The sequence below is a fragment of the Myripristis murdjan genome, chromosome 5, assembly GCF_902150065.1.
Source record: "Myripristis murdjan chromosome 5, fMyrMur1.1, whole genome shotgun sequence".
In the NCBI taxonomy this organism is placed as follows: Eukaryota; Metazoa; Chordata; class Actinopteri; order Holocentriformes; family Holocentridae; genus Myripristis; species Myripristis murdjan.
The window spans coordinates 22,587,001-22,600,575 of NC_043984.1; the positions used below are offsets into that span (position 1 = coordinate 22,587,001).

Consider the following 13,575-nt stretch of genomic DNA (forward strand, 5'->3'; position numbering starts at 1 on the left):
CGAGCATTATTTCCTGTTGAGAATAATCAAGGTATCCATAGGGATTAAAATACAGAAAGTGCATTAACTGGGGGTTGAAACCTTTTCCGTGAGCAAGGGCTGGAAACTTGGTCTGAGAATCAGTGAACCTGCCAGCTGCGTTTCATACTTTCACCCAACAGTCAAATGCCTTGCTGGCTGCAGACTCTTCAGCCTTGTGTGTCGGCGAGTGCTTCCCTAATTGGCTGATCTCCACGTTCTGATGCCCCATGAGTGGGTGTGGTGACAGGGGCGAGCAGATTGAGTCACCAATCATTGCATTTTCACCAGTATATTTCTCTGCCACTCAACCTGACAAGCGTCTACCTTCAGAGGGCCACACCAGTGATTTTGTAAATTTGGTGTAATATCTACAAAATGTATATATTTGACATTTCTGCCAGTCGTATTTTATAACTCCAAAAGAATTTTTTATGCAGCCATCATTCCACTATGATATGAAAATGAACTTTCAGAAACTTCAAACCTTCTTAACACCAATATTCCATCATCATAATACAGTCATCCACATTTGTTTTCCCAAAAGCTGCAGCATGCTTTTGTTCTGATTAGTTGAATCGCTTGAAACTGGGTGGAATGATATGATCTCTCTGCTGGAAATTAGTCCTTGGGGAAACGTTTGCTTTACATGACTTTGTTAGCTGCAGAACCAGAGCATTATAAGGTGGGTGTTTCAATCAAAAACTTCATATTTGACAATTGAGGGATTTTTTTTTACTATATATTGTGACATCTTTAGTAAGTTATCGTTAGTAAATCATAAATTAAACATTACAAAACACTGACAGGGTACCCGAAGTTACCTAACGAGGACATGCTTCTCAAACACAAACATATAAAAGGTATCCGCCAAGTTACAGTTCCTTGTGGTGTCTACACCTGTACAACCTGGGAGGGTAATGCTGCCTTGAATGAGACATCCTCTCTATACTTTCACAATAAAAGACTGTGGGTGTTCCTTAAGTCTTTGAGTCTCCTACCAGACCTACGATGGTTCTCTACAGTCTCTACGCCGTTCATACAGCAGAGACTGGAGATTTGTCTCTGGAATCTGTTGGAGCTATTCTCCTGGCCTCGATCACTCAGGGCTGCTAATCATCCCACCACCTCTGCCTTCACTTTCCACATCCCTGTGGCAATGGACCCAAAGTGAGGGAAAGTCAAGATTTTCTTTCCGTTCCTGGTATTTCCCCGGCTTCTGACATTCTTGTTTCCTCCCTCCTGTTACTGTCACTGGGAATCACCTCATCACCACTGCTGCTTTCAAGTCATTCTGTATTACCACCAAGTTTTTTTGTTTGTTTGTTTGTTGTTGTTGTTTTTTTGTTTTTGTTTTTTTAAATCTGTCTGGAGCTGGACGTCCCACAGGATCTTACAGTAGTTTTATAATTCTCTACTACCCTTTGTGATGTTTCCCATCTGGACTTGGGAGTGTCCATAATCCCTGCAACCTGGTTAGGCTCACTTTGCCTTACAACTTGAACGCCACACACACACACACACACATGGTTACTGACGTGGTTGCAGACTCTCTCTCCACCTCCCTACACTGATATTTTGAGCGTATGTAATTCATTTGCCAAAAAAAGGAGACAGAACACACAATAAACAAAGTTAAAGATGAATTTGACTGACAGCATTATCTTAATTTTTTTCAAATGTTCTAGAGATATTGCAATAAGATTGTTATCATGAATGTTTGACCATGATAATCATGTAGTGAAAATATGTGACAGCTCTAATCGGAACATGTATTTTCAGCAAACAGTAAGGAAGGCAATGTCGCAGGTGTGAGGCCCTGTCCCTGGACTGTATGTCAAACCCCTCCAACAACATTGATGGTAACCATTTCCCCTAGTCTCAATGTAATAGTCACCTCCATTGTAGCCGCTCTCCTGTTTCCTCCTCCTGACCTACAATTCCTTCTGTGTGCATGTGTGTGTCACCTATTCATGTACCTGTGTGGGCATACACATTTGTCTGTGTGCATGTGCATTTTGTGGGTTGTTGAGTGGAGCTGGACGTAGACAATGACAGCGCAAGGCCACGTTTCTCTACTGTACTGGAGTTGTTATGAGTCAGCCTGAGCTTATGTCAGATTACAACGGTGACTAATATCCAGCCCGTGACAATAGATGGACACATTCATTCATCTGCTTAGCTCTATGTGAAAGAATAGATGAGTCCATTGTAGGATGACTGATGGATTAAACCTGCCAAGTGAACAGGTACATGTGAACACGTGGACACGAACATGTGCATTCACACACACCTAGACGGTTATGTACAAATGTCGTAAAGGCATCAGAGCTAGGTGGACACCTTGCATTTCTGTGCAAGTACAAAAGTGAGAAATATGATGTTGGTATGGTAACCTAAAGTAGACTCTTTTGTCGCCCAGACTGGCAGAGAAATTAAATACCGTTTCAGTAGTGGTGACTCATCTGCTCACCTTGCAGAAGACAATTAGACAATTCAGGTGCAGACCACATCTGACTGCTGGGTGAACCTGTCCCGCAGGGTTGGCAGGTTAACTGATTGGAAACCCCAGACCACCACCATAGCGAGGGGTTCAATTTCAAAAAATGTAAATTTTATTGATTTATTCAAAGCAATAGTTCACCCAAAATACAAAAAAAAGATGTTTTCCTGTGTATCCCTTGCGCAATCTATCCATGCAGTTACTGTGTGATTTGGTGAGGTTTCCATTCTGCTGGAACCTCCCCTGTCTCCCTGTAACCCAAAGGGGCTAGATGGGTATTCGTTCAAGGAGCTCCGATCACCAAAAATTTACATGTGGAAAAAAAAAAATCGGCAGCAACAGCTCTTTCCAGAAACAATGACATGGATCAGAGAAACAGTAGTGAATTCACTGGCAACTATTTCTTGCTAAAAAACATTGAAAAAATGTATCTCTAAGCTACGGATTTGTTGTTTTTAGGGGACACCATCTGGATGGTCACATTGAAAAACAGGGTAAGTGGGAAAATATCTTTTTTGTGTTTTAGTATTTCCTTTAAAGGCACCTTCTGGACTAGTACACAAGTATATCTCTGAGCTGTTGACACCCTGTGAGGTTAGACAGAGCCTGAGATCTTAAAGACCCGACGAAATTGACTCTTACTTTTTGATTTGATGTGTTTCCTATTGAAACAGGATGTTAGGGAAGGAAATAATGTGGGGAAGGATCATTCACAATTGTAAACCAAACCCTAACCCAATAGGATATCAGTTTGGGAGAGAAACAATTTTAGTTGAAAGGATACGTGGCTGAGAGAGGATGTTTAAAGATTAATGAAGGTTTTTTTGATTGAACTTTAAATTTACACCCACTAGTGCAGGATGATGTCACTATTTAAGATATGAAGTAGAAGTCATGTCAGGTCATTTCATGGTGACTTTATGGCAGCTCTTTTCCTCATTCCACAACTTAGGTTAAAGATAAAAGGATAACCTGTCAGATGAGATCAGATGAGCTAACTGTGTCCTCTTTTTAACCACAGATGCCGATCTGTTACTTCTGATCCCTCGTTTGCATTCTTCAGCTATGAGCGCCGTTGTGACACCCACAAAATGTGATCATATAGTGTGATGTTTGTTATTTCTGCTCATTTCTGTTCATGTGGATCTTGTAGAGAACTCCATCCTTCAGCACTTACATCTGGTTTGTGTTTAGATTTATATTTAGTAACACTTTTGGTTTTAAACATCCCAGTTTCAATCTCAGATCAGGTCAGGCTATGTCCAGGCTGTTTTCAAAATTATGGCCTCATCTAGTCAGTAAAGCCTGTTTAACTGTCCCTTACGCACGTGTATCATAGCACCAAGGACACTAGGTCAAAGTCCTCTTACATAATATAATCTGCTTGATAAATTAAGCATTCTGAATTTTTACAGCTATTCAAAAGTGCTTTTATGGGTTTACTTCTTTGTATGAGAAGGTGACATGTGACTGTGGACTACAGACCAGAGTATGAATGGTGTCTCTGCATAGGGATTGTTGATCAGAGATTTGACCAAAGTGCCACTTTAGTAAACACTTGTAATGATAATGAGACCTGAGAAGAGTCGCGCCAACAAAACTGTGACTGATGCGAGCCCATCCAGCTTTTCAACAATCTAATAAAATTTTACGAGATGTAAGATCAATAGCTGCAATGAAATCTAAAACCATTGAGATGGAACTTTGTTCATTTCCTGCTGGTACAAGGTTACTGGCCACTCTGATGTTGCGTTGGATTTTCTCAGACATACTAATTTGACTGATAAAGCATGTCATCTGCCGGAAATTATATGTGTTTTTTCTAAAACAATAGATAAGAACAATATGCAGAAGAACCTGTATTTGGTCAGGTAGGATAGTAAGGTGGTTTGTTCCCAGTTGTTCTAAGGAAATTTATTGTTGCACAATACAAAGAGTAGCAGGACACAATAGAGTAACACTACTTAAACACTGAATCATTACATACCATTAAAAGTAGACAAGTGTAAGTATTTAGAGAGCTATTAATTTAATGACTCTTAAAAAGACAGAAACAACATCCAGGGAGCAGGAAGAGTACATTACGCAGACATAATCCCTTTCAGGATTAAATGAGAAATGGTTTAAAACTGGTCAGAAATAGTTTCAAAGTATCTCATTATTTGAGCTTATTTGGTGGTGCTGTGGTGCTTATTTGCTTAAAGCGAAATATGTCAGCGGTCCATGAGTTTTGGCCATTCATGCTTCTTGCACTACACTCTCCCTCTCTCTCTTCCTTCACTGCAAAGTAAACAGCTCCTTGGAGGAAGTCCTCCCCACCTCCCCGCCCACATCCTTCCTGCCTCTACACACAGCCAATTGTCGCAGAGGGCATGTGTGTCATCTCAGCCATCATCACCATTGTTTCAATTTTGAGATTGACATTGGCAATGCAACCTCAGTCGTGCCCATGTCTGTGGAAATAAGAACCAATCAGAAAAGATGTGGGAGCAGAAAGGTGTTCAGGGGCTGTGAGGGTAATGCCTGGTTCACATGACATGATTTTAGCCCTTATATTCCACTTGCCGACAAAAGCCCCAGAACAGAGGCAAAACGGCTTTCGTTCGGTGCTTGCAAATTTGCTTTCAAGCACTATGTGTGAACTGTTCAAAGACACGAGCTGAAAGGCTTGCCGATGTGTCGCCGACCCATCCCAGATATCTAGCAGGCTAAATATCTGGATTTGAGGAGAGCTACTGCCAGTGAGCCAATGTGAACGCAAGATACAGGGCTCTTCTGTTGTCATCCGAAGCAGCTCCTTAAACCCAGTCCTATTATTTCTTTCTCTCTCTCTCTCTCTCTCTCTCTCTCTCTCTCTCTCCATCACACACACACCAACACACATTGACACACAGACTCCCCCTCTATCTGTCTTTGTGTTATTTGGAGGGTGTGGGGGTACAGTTTATATCAGAATACACTGGTATATAAACAAGGTTTACAGTATTTGTGAACTTGTCGTCCTTGCTGAACCACAATGTCAGCAGGCAGCTACATACTTTTTTATTGTAAAAATATTCATTTACATCCGACTCCTTCTGCACAACAGACAATCCTTACTGCCTGCTGCCCACATATCCCAATCCATTCTCTCAGCCACTCATTTCCTGTGTCACTTCTTGTGTGTTTTTCTGACAAACCGTAGTTTGGAGACGCGGATTCCTCCTGACAAAAGATCTTGTAATGCGTGACGCCCTGTCACTGCTCAGTCAGGTACTGTGCAAACCACAGTGACCTCAAGATTCATGATTACAAGACATCAAGTTGTGTAGTGTGATCAGTACAGCGATCTGATGACTTTGACAGCCATGCAGTGTGAACTTGGTGTAAGTAAACAATGGCCTTGTCTGATACACATTTGTCTGAGTGGAACATTAATTAATTGACAACACCGGGTTAAAGATATGTCCCTGTTATAGTACACAACCATATTATTGAGCCACGGCATATCTTTAGCAATGCTTTTCACACCAACTTGGCATAACTGCAAATGATTTAGCAGTGATTAATCAGTGTGTGTATGTGTGAGTGTGAAAGAGTAAATGTTTGGTCTAGAGTGAATGGGATGCCCGGCTGGTTCTTTTTATGGTTCTGCAGTCAGACAGCTAACCAGTATGACGCAAACACACAGCTGCTCTGAACTGACACTATGCTAGGCAGCCATCTTGCAAGGAGTAATTGGTGGAGGAGACTGCCTGACTGCACGCATCACAGGAGGATCATCTGGCCCATCTGCGTCCCGACTGACTGGACCATCAAACTGTTTACTGGAACGCTCGTCTGGCTTCTGTTTCATAGAAAGGGGCAGGGATGAGGTGTACTGCAAAAAGTGTATCAGAGTGTTTATTAGAAAATAAACCTTGGGAAGAAACTGAATGCCAGAATTTCAAATGTTATTCAGCTGTTTCCCGTAGTCAAAAACCTAGAGTTTACCTGATTTTTGGGGAAAAGATAAAAGCAGCACCAGTTATGGTCCTCATCATCATGTGGGAATGATAAATTTCAGGTTAAATAGTAAGAATTGTTTTGTTATATAGGAGGTACAAAAATAGTGTGGTATGAATACACTGGACTGTCTTCAGTGAGGCATAATTTTGTACAAAATACTATACACTGCCAAAAAACATCCACTCATTCATTGTGAAAAAGTTGCCACAAACTTCTGTCCTATCTGTTGGAGTTGTAAAGAAGTGTTTCAAAAGGATAAGAGTCTCATGTTGACTATGGGATGGGGAGGATTTGTGCTCCTGGAATGATACCATCAAATGGAACCAGGGAAAACAAGACATTTCTGACAAAAAGATTTAATTTTGCAAGGCCAATAATCCTATGCATGTTTTTGCAGGGGCTTAGTAGCCTCATGTTGTTTGTTGTTGCTAAGCCAAGTGGCAACAGTGTGGTCTAGATGTTAGGGAGACATGCCCCAGAAGTGAAGAAACAAGTTCAGTCTCTGCAACAGTCATGTGTGGTAGAGCCATGTCAGACCCTCACTTTTAATGTCTATAATGGAAATGAGAAAAAATAACTATATAATTATGTATGAGCCTTTAATTTTCTCACATAATATACTTGCATATACAGTACAGGCCAAAAGTTTGGACACACCTTCTCATTCAATGCGTTTTCTTTATTTTCATGACTATTTACATTGTAGATTCTCACTGAAGGAATCAAAACTATGAATGAACACATGTGGAGTTATGTACTTAACAAAAAAAGGTGAAATAAATGAAAACATGTTTTATATTCTAGTTTCTTCAAAATAGCCACCCTTTGCTCTGATTACTGCTTTGCACACTCTTGGCATTCTCTCGATGAGCTTCAAGAGGTAGTCACCTGAAATGGTTTTCACTTCACAGGTGTGCCTTATCAGGGTTAATTAGTGGAATTTCTTGCTTTATCAATGGGGTTGGGACCATCAGTTGTGTTGTGCAGAAGTCAGGTTACTACACAGCCGACAGCCCTATTGGACAACTGTTAAAATTCATATAATGGCAAGAACCAATCAGCTAACTAAAGAAAAACTAGTGGCCATCATTACTTTAAGAAATGAAGGTCAGTCAGTCCAGAAAATTGCAAAAACTTTAAATGTGTCCCCAAGTGGAGTCGCAAAAACCATCAAGCGCTACAAAACTGGCACACATGAGGACCGCCCCAGGAAAGGAAGACCAAGAGTCACCTCTGCTTCTGAGGACAAGTTCATCCGAGTCACCAGCCTCAGAAATCGCAAGTTAACAGCAGCTCAGATCAGAGACCAGATAAATGCCACACAGAGTTCTAGCAGCAGACCCATCTCTAGAAGAGGAGACTGCGCCAATAAGGCCTTCCTGGTCAAATAGCTGCTAGGAAACCACTGCTAAGGAGAGGCAACAAGCAGAAGAGATTTGTTTGGGCCAAGAAACACAGGGAATGGACATTAGACCAGTGGAAATCTGTGCTTTGGTCTGATGAGTCCAAATTTGAGATCTTTGGTTCCAACCACCGTGTCTTTGTGAGATGCAGAAAAGGTGAACGGATGGATTCCACATGCCTGGTTCCCACTGTGAAGCATGGAGGAGGAGGTGTGATGGTGTGGGGGTGTTTTGCTGGTGACACTGTTGGGGATTTATTCAAAATTGAAGGCACACTGAACCAGCATGGCTACCACAGCATCCTGCAGCGACATGCCATCCCATTTGCCATCCCCGTTTGCGTTTAGTTGGACCATCATTTATTTTTCAACAGGACAATGACCCCAAACACACCTCCAGGCTGTGTAAGGGCTATTTGACCAAGAAGGAGAGTGATGGAGTGCTGGGGCAGATAACCTGGCCTCCACAGTCACTGGACCTGAACCCAATCCAGATGGTTTGGGGCGAGCTGGACCGCAGAGTGCAGGCAAAGGGGCCAACAAGTGCTAAACACCTCTGGGAACTCCTTCAAGACTGTTGGAAAACCATTTCAGGTGACTACCTCTTGAAGCTCATCGAGAGAATGCCAAGAGTGTGCAAAGCAGTAATCAGAGCAAAGGGTGGCTATTTTGAAGAAACTAGAATATAAAACATGTTTTCATTTATTTCACCGTTTTTTGTTAAGTAAATAACTCCACGTGTTCATTCACAGTTTTGATTCCTTCAGTTAGAATCTACAATGTAAATAGTCATGAAAATAAAGAAAACGCATTGAATGAGAAGGTGTGTCCAAACTTTTGGCCTGTACTGTACATCAAGATGACACCTGGTGGCTAAATGATCTAGAGAGTTCAGTTTTATAGTTCATCGGTATTATCGAGGATGTATTTAGTTCAGGGCACCTCAGAATGAAGGGTTACAGTCCTTGTCTCGTTTCTCATGTTGAGATGTTCAACTTCCCCTTGGGACTTCCTCTCAGGGGAAACCCTCCTGCCATCTCACAACGAAAACTCACGTTTCTGAGATTGGTCTCTGCATGACCAAGGGAGTGAATCATATTATAGTTAGTATTGTATTCAGTGTTTTTCAGAAGTCAACATGCCGCTTACTGTAATGTGCATCAGTTTTTTCTTGTAGGTAATTAATAACAATATAGACTCCAATCTCCAATCTAGTTTAGCCTAAATAATACCGGAATGAAGTGCAAAAACATAAAAATATTGATAACTAGGGGGAACTCAGTACAGCACAAACCTCCAACCATGAACAAATAGCATGTGAATGCCATATTGTTTGGCAGCTGACTTGGGAGTCTCAGATGTTAAACCTTGAATGCAGCGTAACAGTTACGGCTAAAAGGTGATGACTGTCTAATGGTGGAAAACCCAGATCTGGATCACCACTAAAATCTAACATTTGGACAGTATTCACAGACACATATACACCCCAGTAGCATTGTTTTTTTTTTTTTCTTTTTTTTCTGTTTTTATGTATGAATAGTTGTTATTTTATATAGACATTTAGTCTGCAATAAAGATTTATATACATTTATGCATTAGTTTCCATCCAGCTATAAATAAATGTTCCCTTTTTTGTTGACAGATGTACAGATTGCTGACAGAACATATCATAAAACACAGAGATGTTTTTACTTATTACTTGGTGTATAGTGGGAGCATCTACATAGGAGCTGGGATGTATCTATGGTACGCAGTCTAAGCTGCTCAGAGACATAAGAGCACTGAATAAGGCAATGTGCACAAAAATGTGCTTTTTTTGTTTTGTTTTTTTTACAAGTGCAATGACTCATTGCATAAGTTAAACATTTTGCTCAGAAATTCTCTTATAATGACATTGTGCTACCACATGACTAAGTTTGCTGATGATACAACTCTGATGGGACTGATTTCCTGTAATGATGAGACAGCTTATAGGAATGAGGTCTCCTCTAAAGTTGACTGGTGTAGCAGTAACAATCTGGAACTGAATGTCGACATAACTCAAGAAGTTGTGGTGGACTCGCACCACTGCAAAGATCAGGGAGACCTACTACCACTGGTCATCAATAACCAAGGGGCAGAGAGAGTGGATCATTTCAAATTCCTTGGCACTATAATCTCCTCCCTAGAACTTCACCACCATCCAGAAGAAAGCTCACCAAGGACTATTCCTTCTAAGGCAGCTTAGGAAATTTGGAGTGTCAAGGGTTGCAACGATACAGTTCTACAGAGCTACAGGGCTCACTGTATGGTATGGCAATTATATAACCCACGAGACAAAACTGAGAGGGAGAGTCGTATGCACGGCCTCTGATAATCGGCTGAGAACTCCCTGCCATTTCTAATTATATCACAACCGCATTCAGTGGAAAAGTTTTAAAGTCTTAAAAAGAACTCCTCGCACCCGGCCAACCTCCTATTCAGTATTGAGTATTAAGACCAGAACATCTTACTTCCACAATAGCATTTACCTTGAAGCAATCTGCATCCTAAATGCTTCACTGGTTGTATAAATTTGTATCAACTCCTTGAGCACATGCACTTTAAGGGCATGGGCTATATGGTTGAATTAGTTGAAATATTTTAATGGAACTGTAACAGTTTTTATGGTCACTTTTATGGTCACTGTATGTACTGAGTGGTTATATGTTTCCTGTTGTGATCTCTGTGCACACCAAAACAAATTTCAAATCAACTGTAAAGTTGACGTGGCAATAAATTATCGAATCTTGAATCGTAGCTGGTTTTAAGGGTATGTCCACACTAAGCCAGGTAAATTTAAATGCACCTCTTTTTTCTGTTCTGGCCCTCTGTCCACACCAGGTCAGTGTTAAATGGACACAACCGTGGGGCTTTATGAAAATGCTCTCAAACGTGTGTAAATTTGAAAAGGCTGGTCAGGCTGGTCTGCACAGGCAGAAATGGAGCTTTTAGAAAATGCTGATATAAGATTATCATGTAATCTGGTTGTAGTCTAGCATCAAGCACGCATGAGCCGTGCACAAAGGCATGCGTATGCTCAGCAGGGAACTTGAAGAATTTCAGAGGCGCTGTAGCGTGGACAGTGGAGTGTGGATGGAAAATAAAAAAAACATTTTCCAATTTTCCTGGCCTACTGTGGACATGGCCTAAAGTGAGTGCAGTTTTATTCACTCCAGTCATGCATAATCCCCTCCCCTCCCTTCACATGAGCACCAAAGCTTAGTATTACTTAGTATTACTTATTATTAGAATTTAGTATCACCACTGCTAATGGGCAAATAAATTCTGTTTCAAATACTACTTCACACACTCAGACTCTGCCCCCTGTGCTGCAAATTTCCACTTAAACTGATGTGGCTGGTACATATCACAAAGTACCAAGAGTAATTCAAGTAGTGCTGCTTAAAGTGAGTAATGAAATGGGACCCCGGTATAAGTTTGTACAAACTGAGTGAGCAGTCATGTTCAGGCCAAGATATCTTTGGTTTACCTCCATTGGTCAAATTTGTAAATAAATCACTTCCTGCCACCCAACTCTCTCATTCCACCATCCTCACCTCAGGGATGGCTTTATATTGGCATGAGTTGTGTGTCTCCTGTAACCCAGGCAACAAGGGCTCTAAAAATAACTTAGGACCCAATGTAGTTCAGCCATTTTCGCCATGGCCTGTAATTCCCCACATCTGAGGAAGAGGTATTTGAACCACACCACAATTACTGGGAGTGTTGTCACTGTCTTGATGTTATCACTAAAACTGTCATGTATCGTGAATCTCTGGTACAATTAGAAGGAAAATTTGCATAGTAGCTGCTGAGGAGGAACTGTGCATAGTAATTTTGGTAGGTGTGCATACTACTGGGCATGCATGTGTGTTGGCATTAACATACATATATTCATATGCCATTTGAAATTATGCTTTGACACAGTATCTGAAACCAAGCAGCCACATCGTCGTGCTAGCTACCTAACAGCTAATTTAACTAGCAGTGCTGACTCTCTGTGTCAGCCTCCTATATCAAAAACACCATCAAATCAAACAGTCTTATCATTTAACATGTCATTCTTTCACAGCCACTGTATATATATCAACAAAATGTTCAGAGTAGTGTGACCTTGCAAAACTTTTAAAGGTATTTTCTCATTCATTATTCAATAAACCTTTAACTTTGTGTTCTTCTATTCAATTGCAAAATACAATCTATTGTGGAGAAAAAAATAACACTTGGAGTCCGTGAGTGCTAATTTGGCAGCCCCTGTCACATTTATAATGCAGAAAAAAATCATACTCACTTGTGCAGGACTGCAATTTCATTCTCGATGCTGTTTTCCTTGCCCTCTAAAGCTTTCTTTGGGATGCACTTGATGGCCACCAATTTCTGGGTGCTCTTCTCCTCTGCCAGGACCACCTCAGAGAAGGCTCCCCTGAAACACAAACACACAGGCCAGCCTGTCAGAAGTGAGTCCATTTATCACCGAGTGTTTACACAGAGCTGTCCCCGTGCATCTATTAGTTTGTTGCTAGGTAGAAAAGTAAACTATTGCTTTGAAGAGAATTTGGCCTAACTGTCGTGATGACTTGCCATCAGCTTCCCTGTCCTGAATACTAAATTTGAATACCAGTAGGGATGCTATTGCCTGATAGATTCTATTTTTAACTTTAGCCTTCTCTCAAGGTCTCTGGAAGGCTGAGCCAAACTTGTGAGGAGGTAACAACTTGACGGGATGATACAAAACCACCACGCTCGAATGCTGGGGTTTATCTGGGTGATGATTCATATGTGCAACTCCTTCTCTCTGTTCTATTTTACTGATGTTTGAATTAAATATATTTACAGGTTTAATGCTTGCTCAAATATGTTTCAGACTTTCAGCAGACCAATACTGAAAAAGCAGTATGCCATTTTTAGCATTTTGCAGAATTGCCAGATGGCCACATTCTCCTGCTTCTGTATATGCGGTATAGTCTCCCTCCCTCTCTCTGTCTGTCTTGCTCTAAAAATAATGAATTAAAAGCAAGAAAAGCAGCAGCAGAACTCAAACTGTGCTTAAGCAAAAGAATTTTAGCATTTTCCCATGACCCAGAAAACGGCAGAGGCAGACATTTCTAATGACTTCTGGGTTTTTGGCCCAGACCCAGGGAGCTTTGGCTGGGGCCCAAAGCTGTAAAATAAGGTGGAATCCTGTCCAACCATTATTGATCTACATTTCTGAGGAGTCAGCTCAGCACCACATCAACACATCTACAATGGTATGATAACATTAAAAATTAGATACAGTAAAGAGAGTGATCTTCTAATTAGAGCAGTAATGTAGTTCAGTGTGGGTAAGCTGAAAAAGAAACACAGCTGTTAAAGGTAAAACCCTGCTACAGTAACCATACACTGTCTGCTTTTCATTGGAAGCAACATATTTCTCCACTCCACTGATTTAAAAACACTGCTTTCCAGTCTGACAGGAAACAAATTAAGATTTTATGGAAAATCCGACCTGATACTTCCCAAATCCCCCCACATGAAGGCTGTGACGTAAAGGATCGCAGATTTATGGCACGCATTTAAGTCTCTGCAGGATTTGGCAGAAGGTTCTCGATGTTTGTTTAAACCACATGCTTGACCTTGTGATGACTCTCTGGAAAAACTATAA

At 41.0% G+C, this 13,575-nt stretch overlaps 1 protein-coding gene across 1 annotated transcript in view; it reads right to left on the bottom strand.

Annotated features, from left to right (window-relative positions):
• camk1b (calcium/calmodulin-dependent protein kinase Ib) overlaps positions 1 to 13,575 on the bottom strand; it is a 58,174-nt gene that overhangs the window by 12,038 nt on the left and 32,561 nt on the right. The window contains exon 3 of the mRNA XM_030051170.1: positions 12,223 to 12,354. Within this exon, the coding sequence (XP_029907030.1) occupies positions 12,223 to 12,354 (132 nt within the window). The remainder of the gene's footprint in view (positions 1 to 12,222; positions 12,355 to 13,575) is intronic.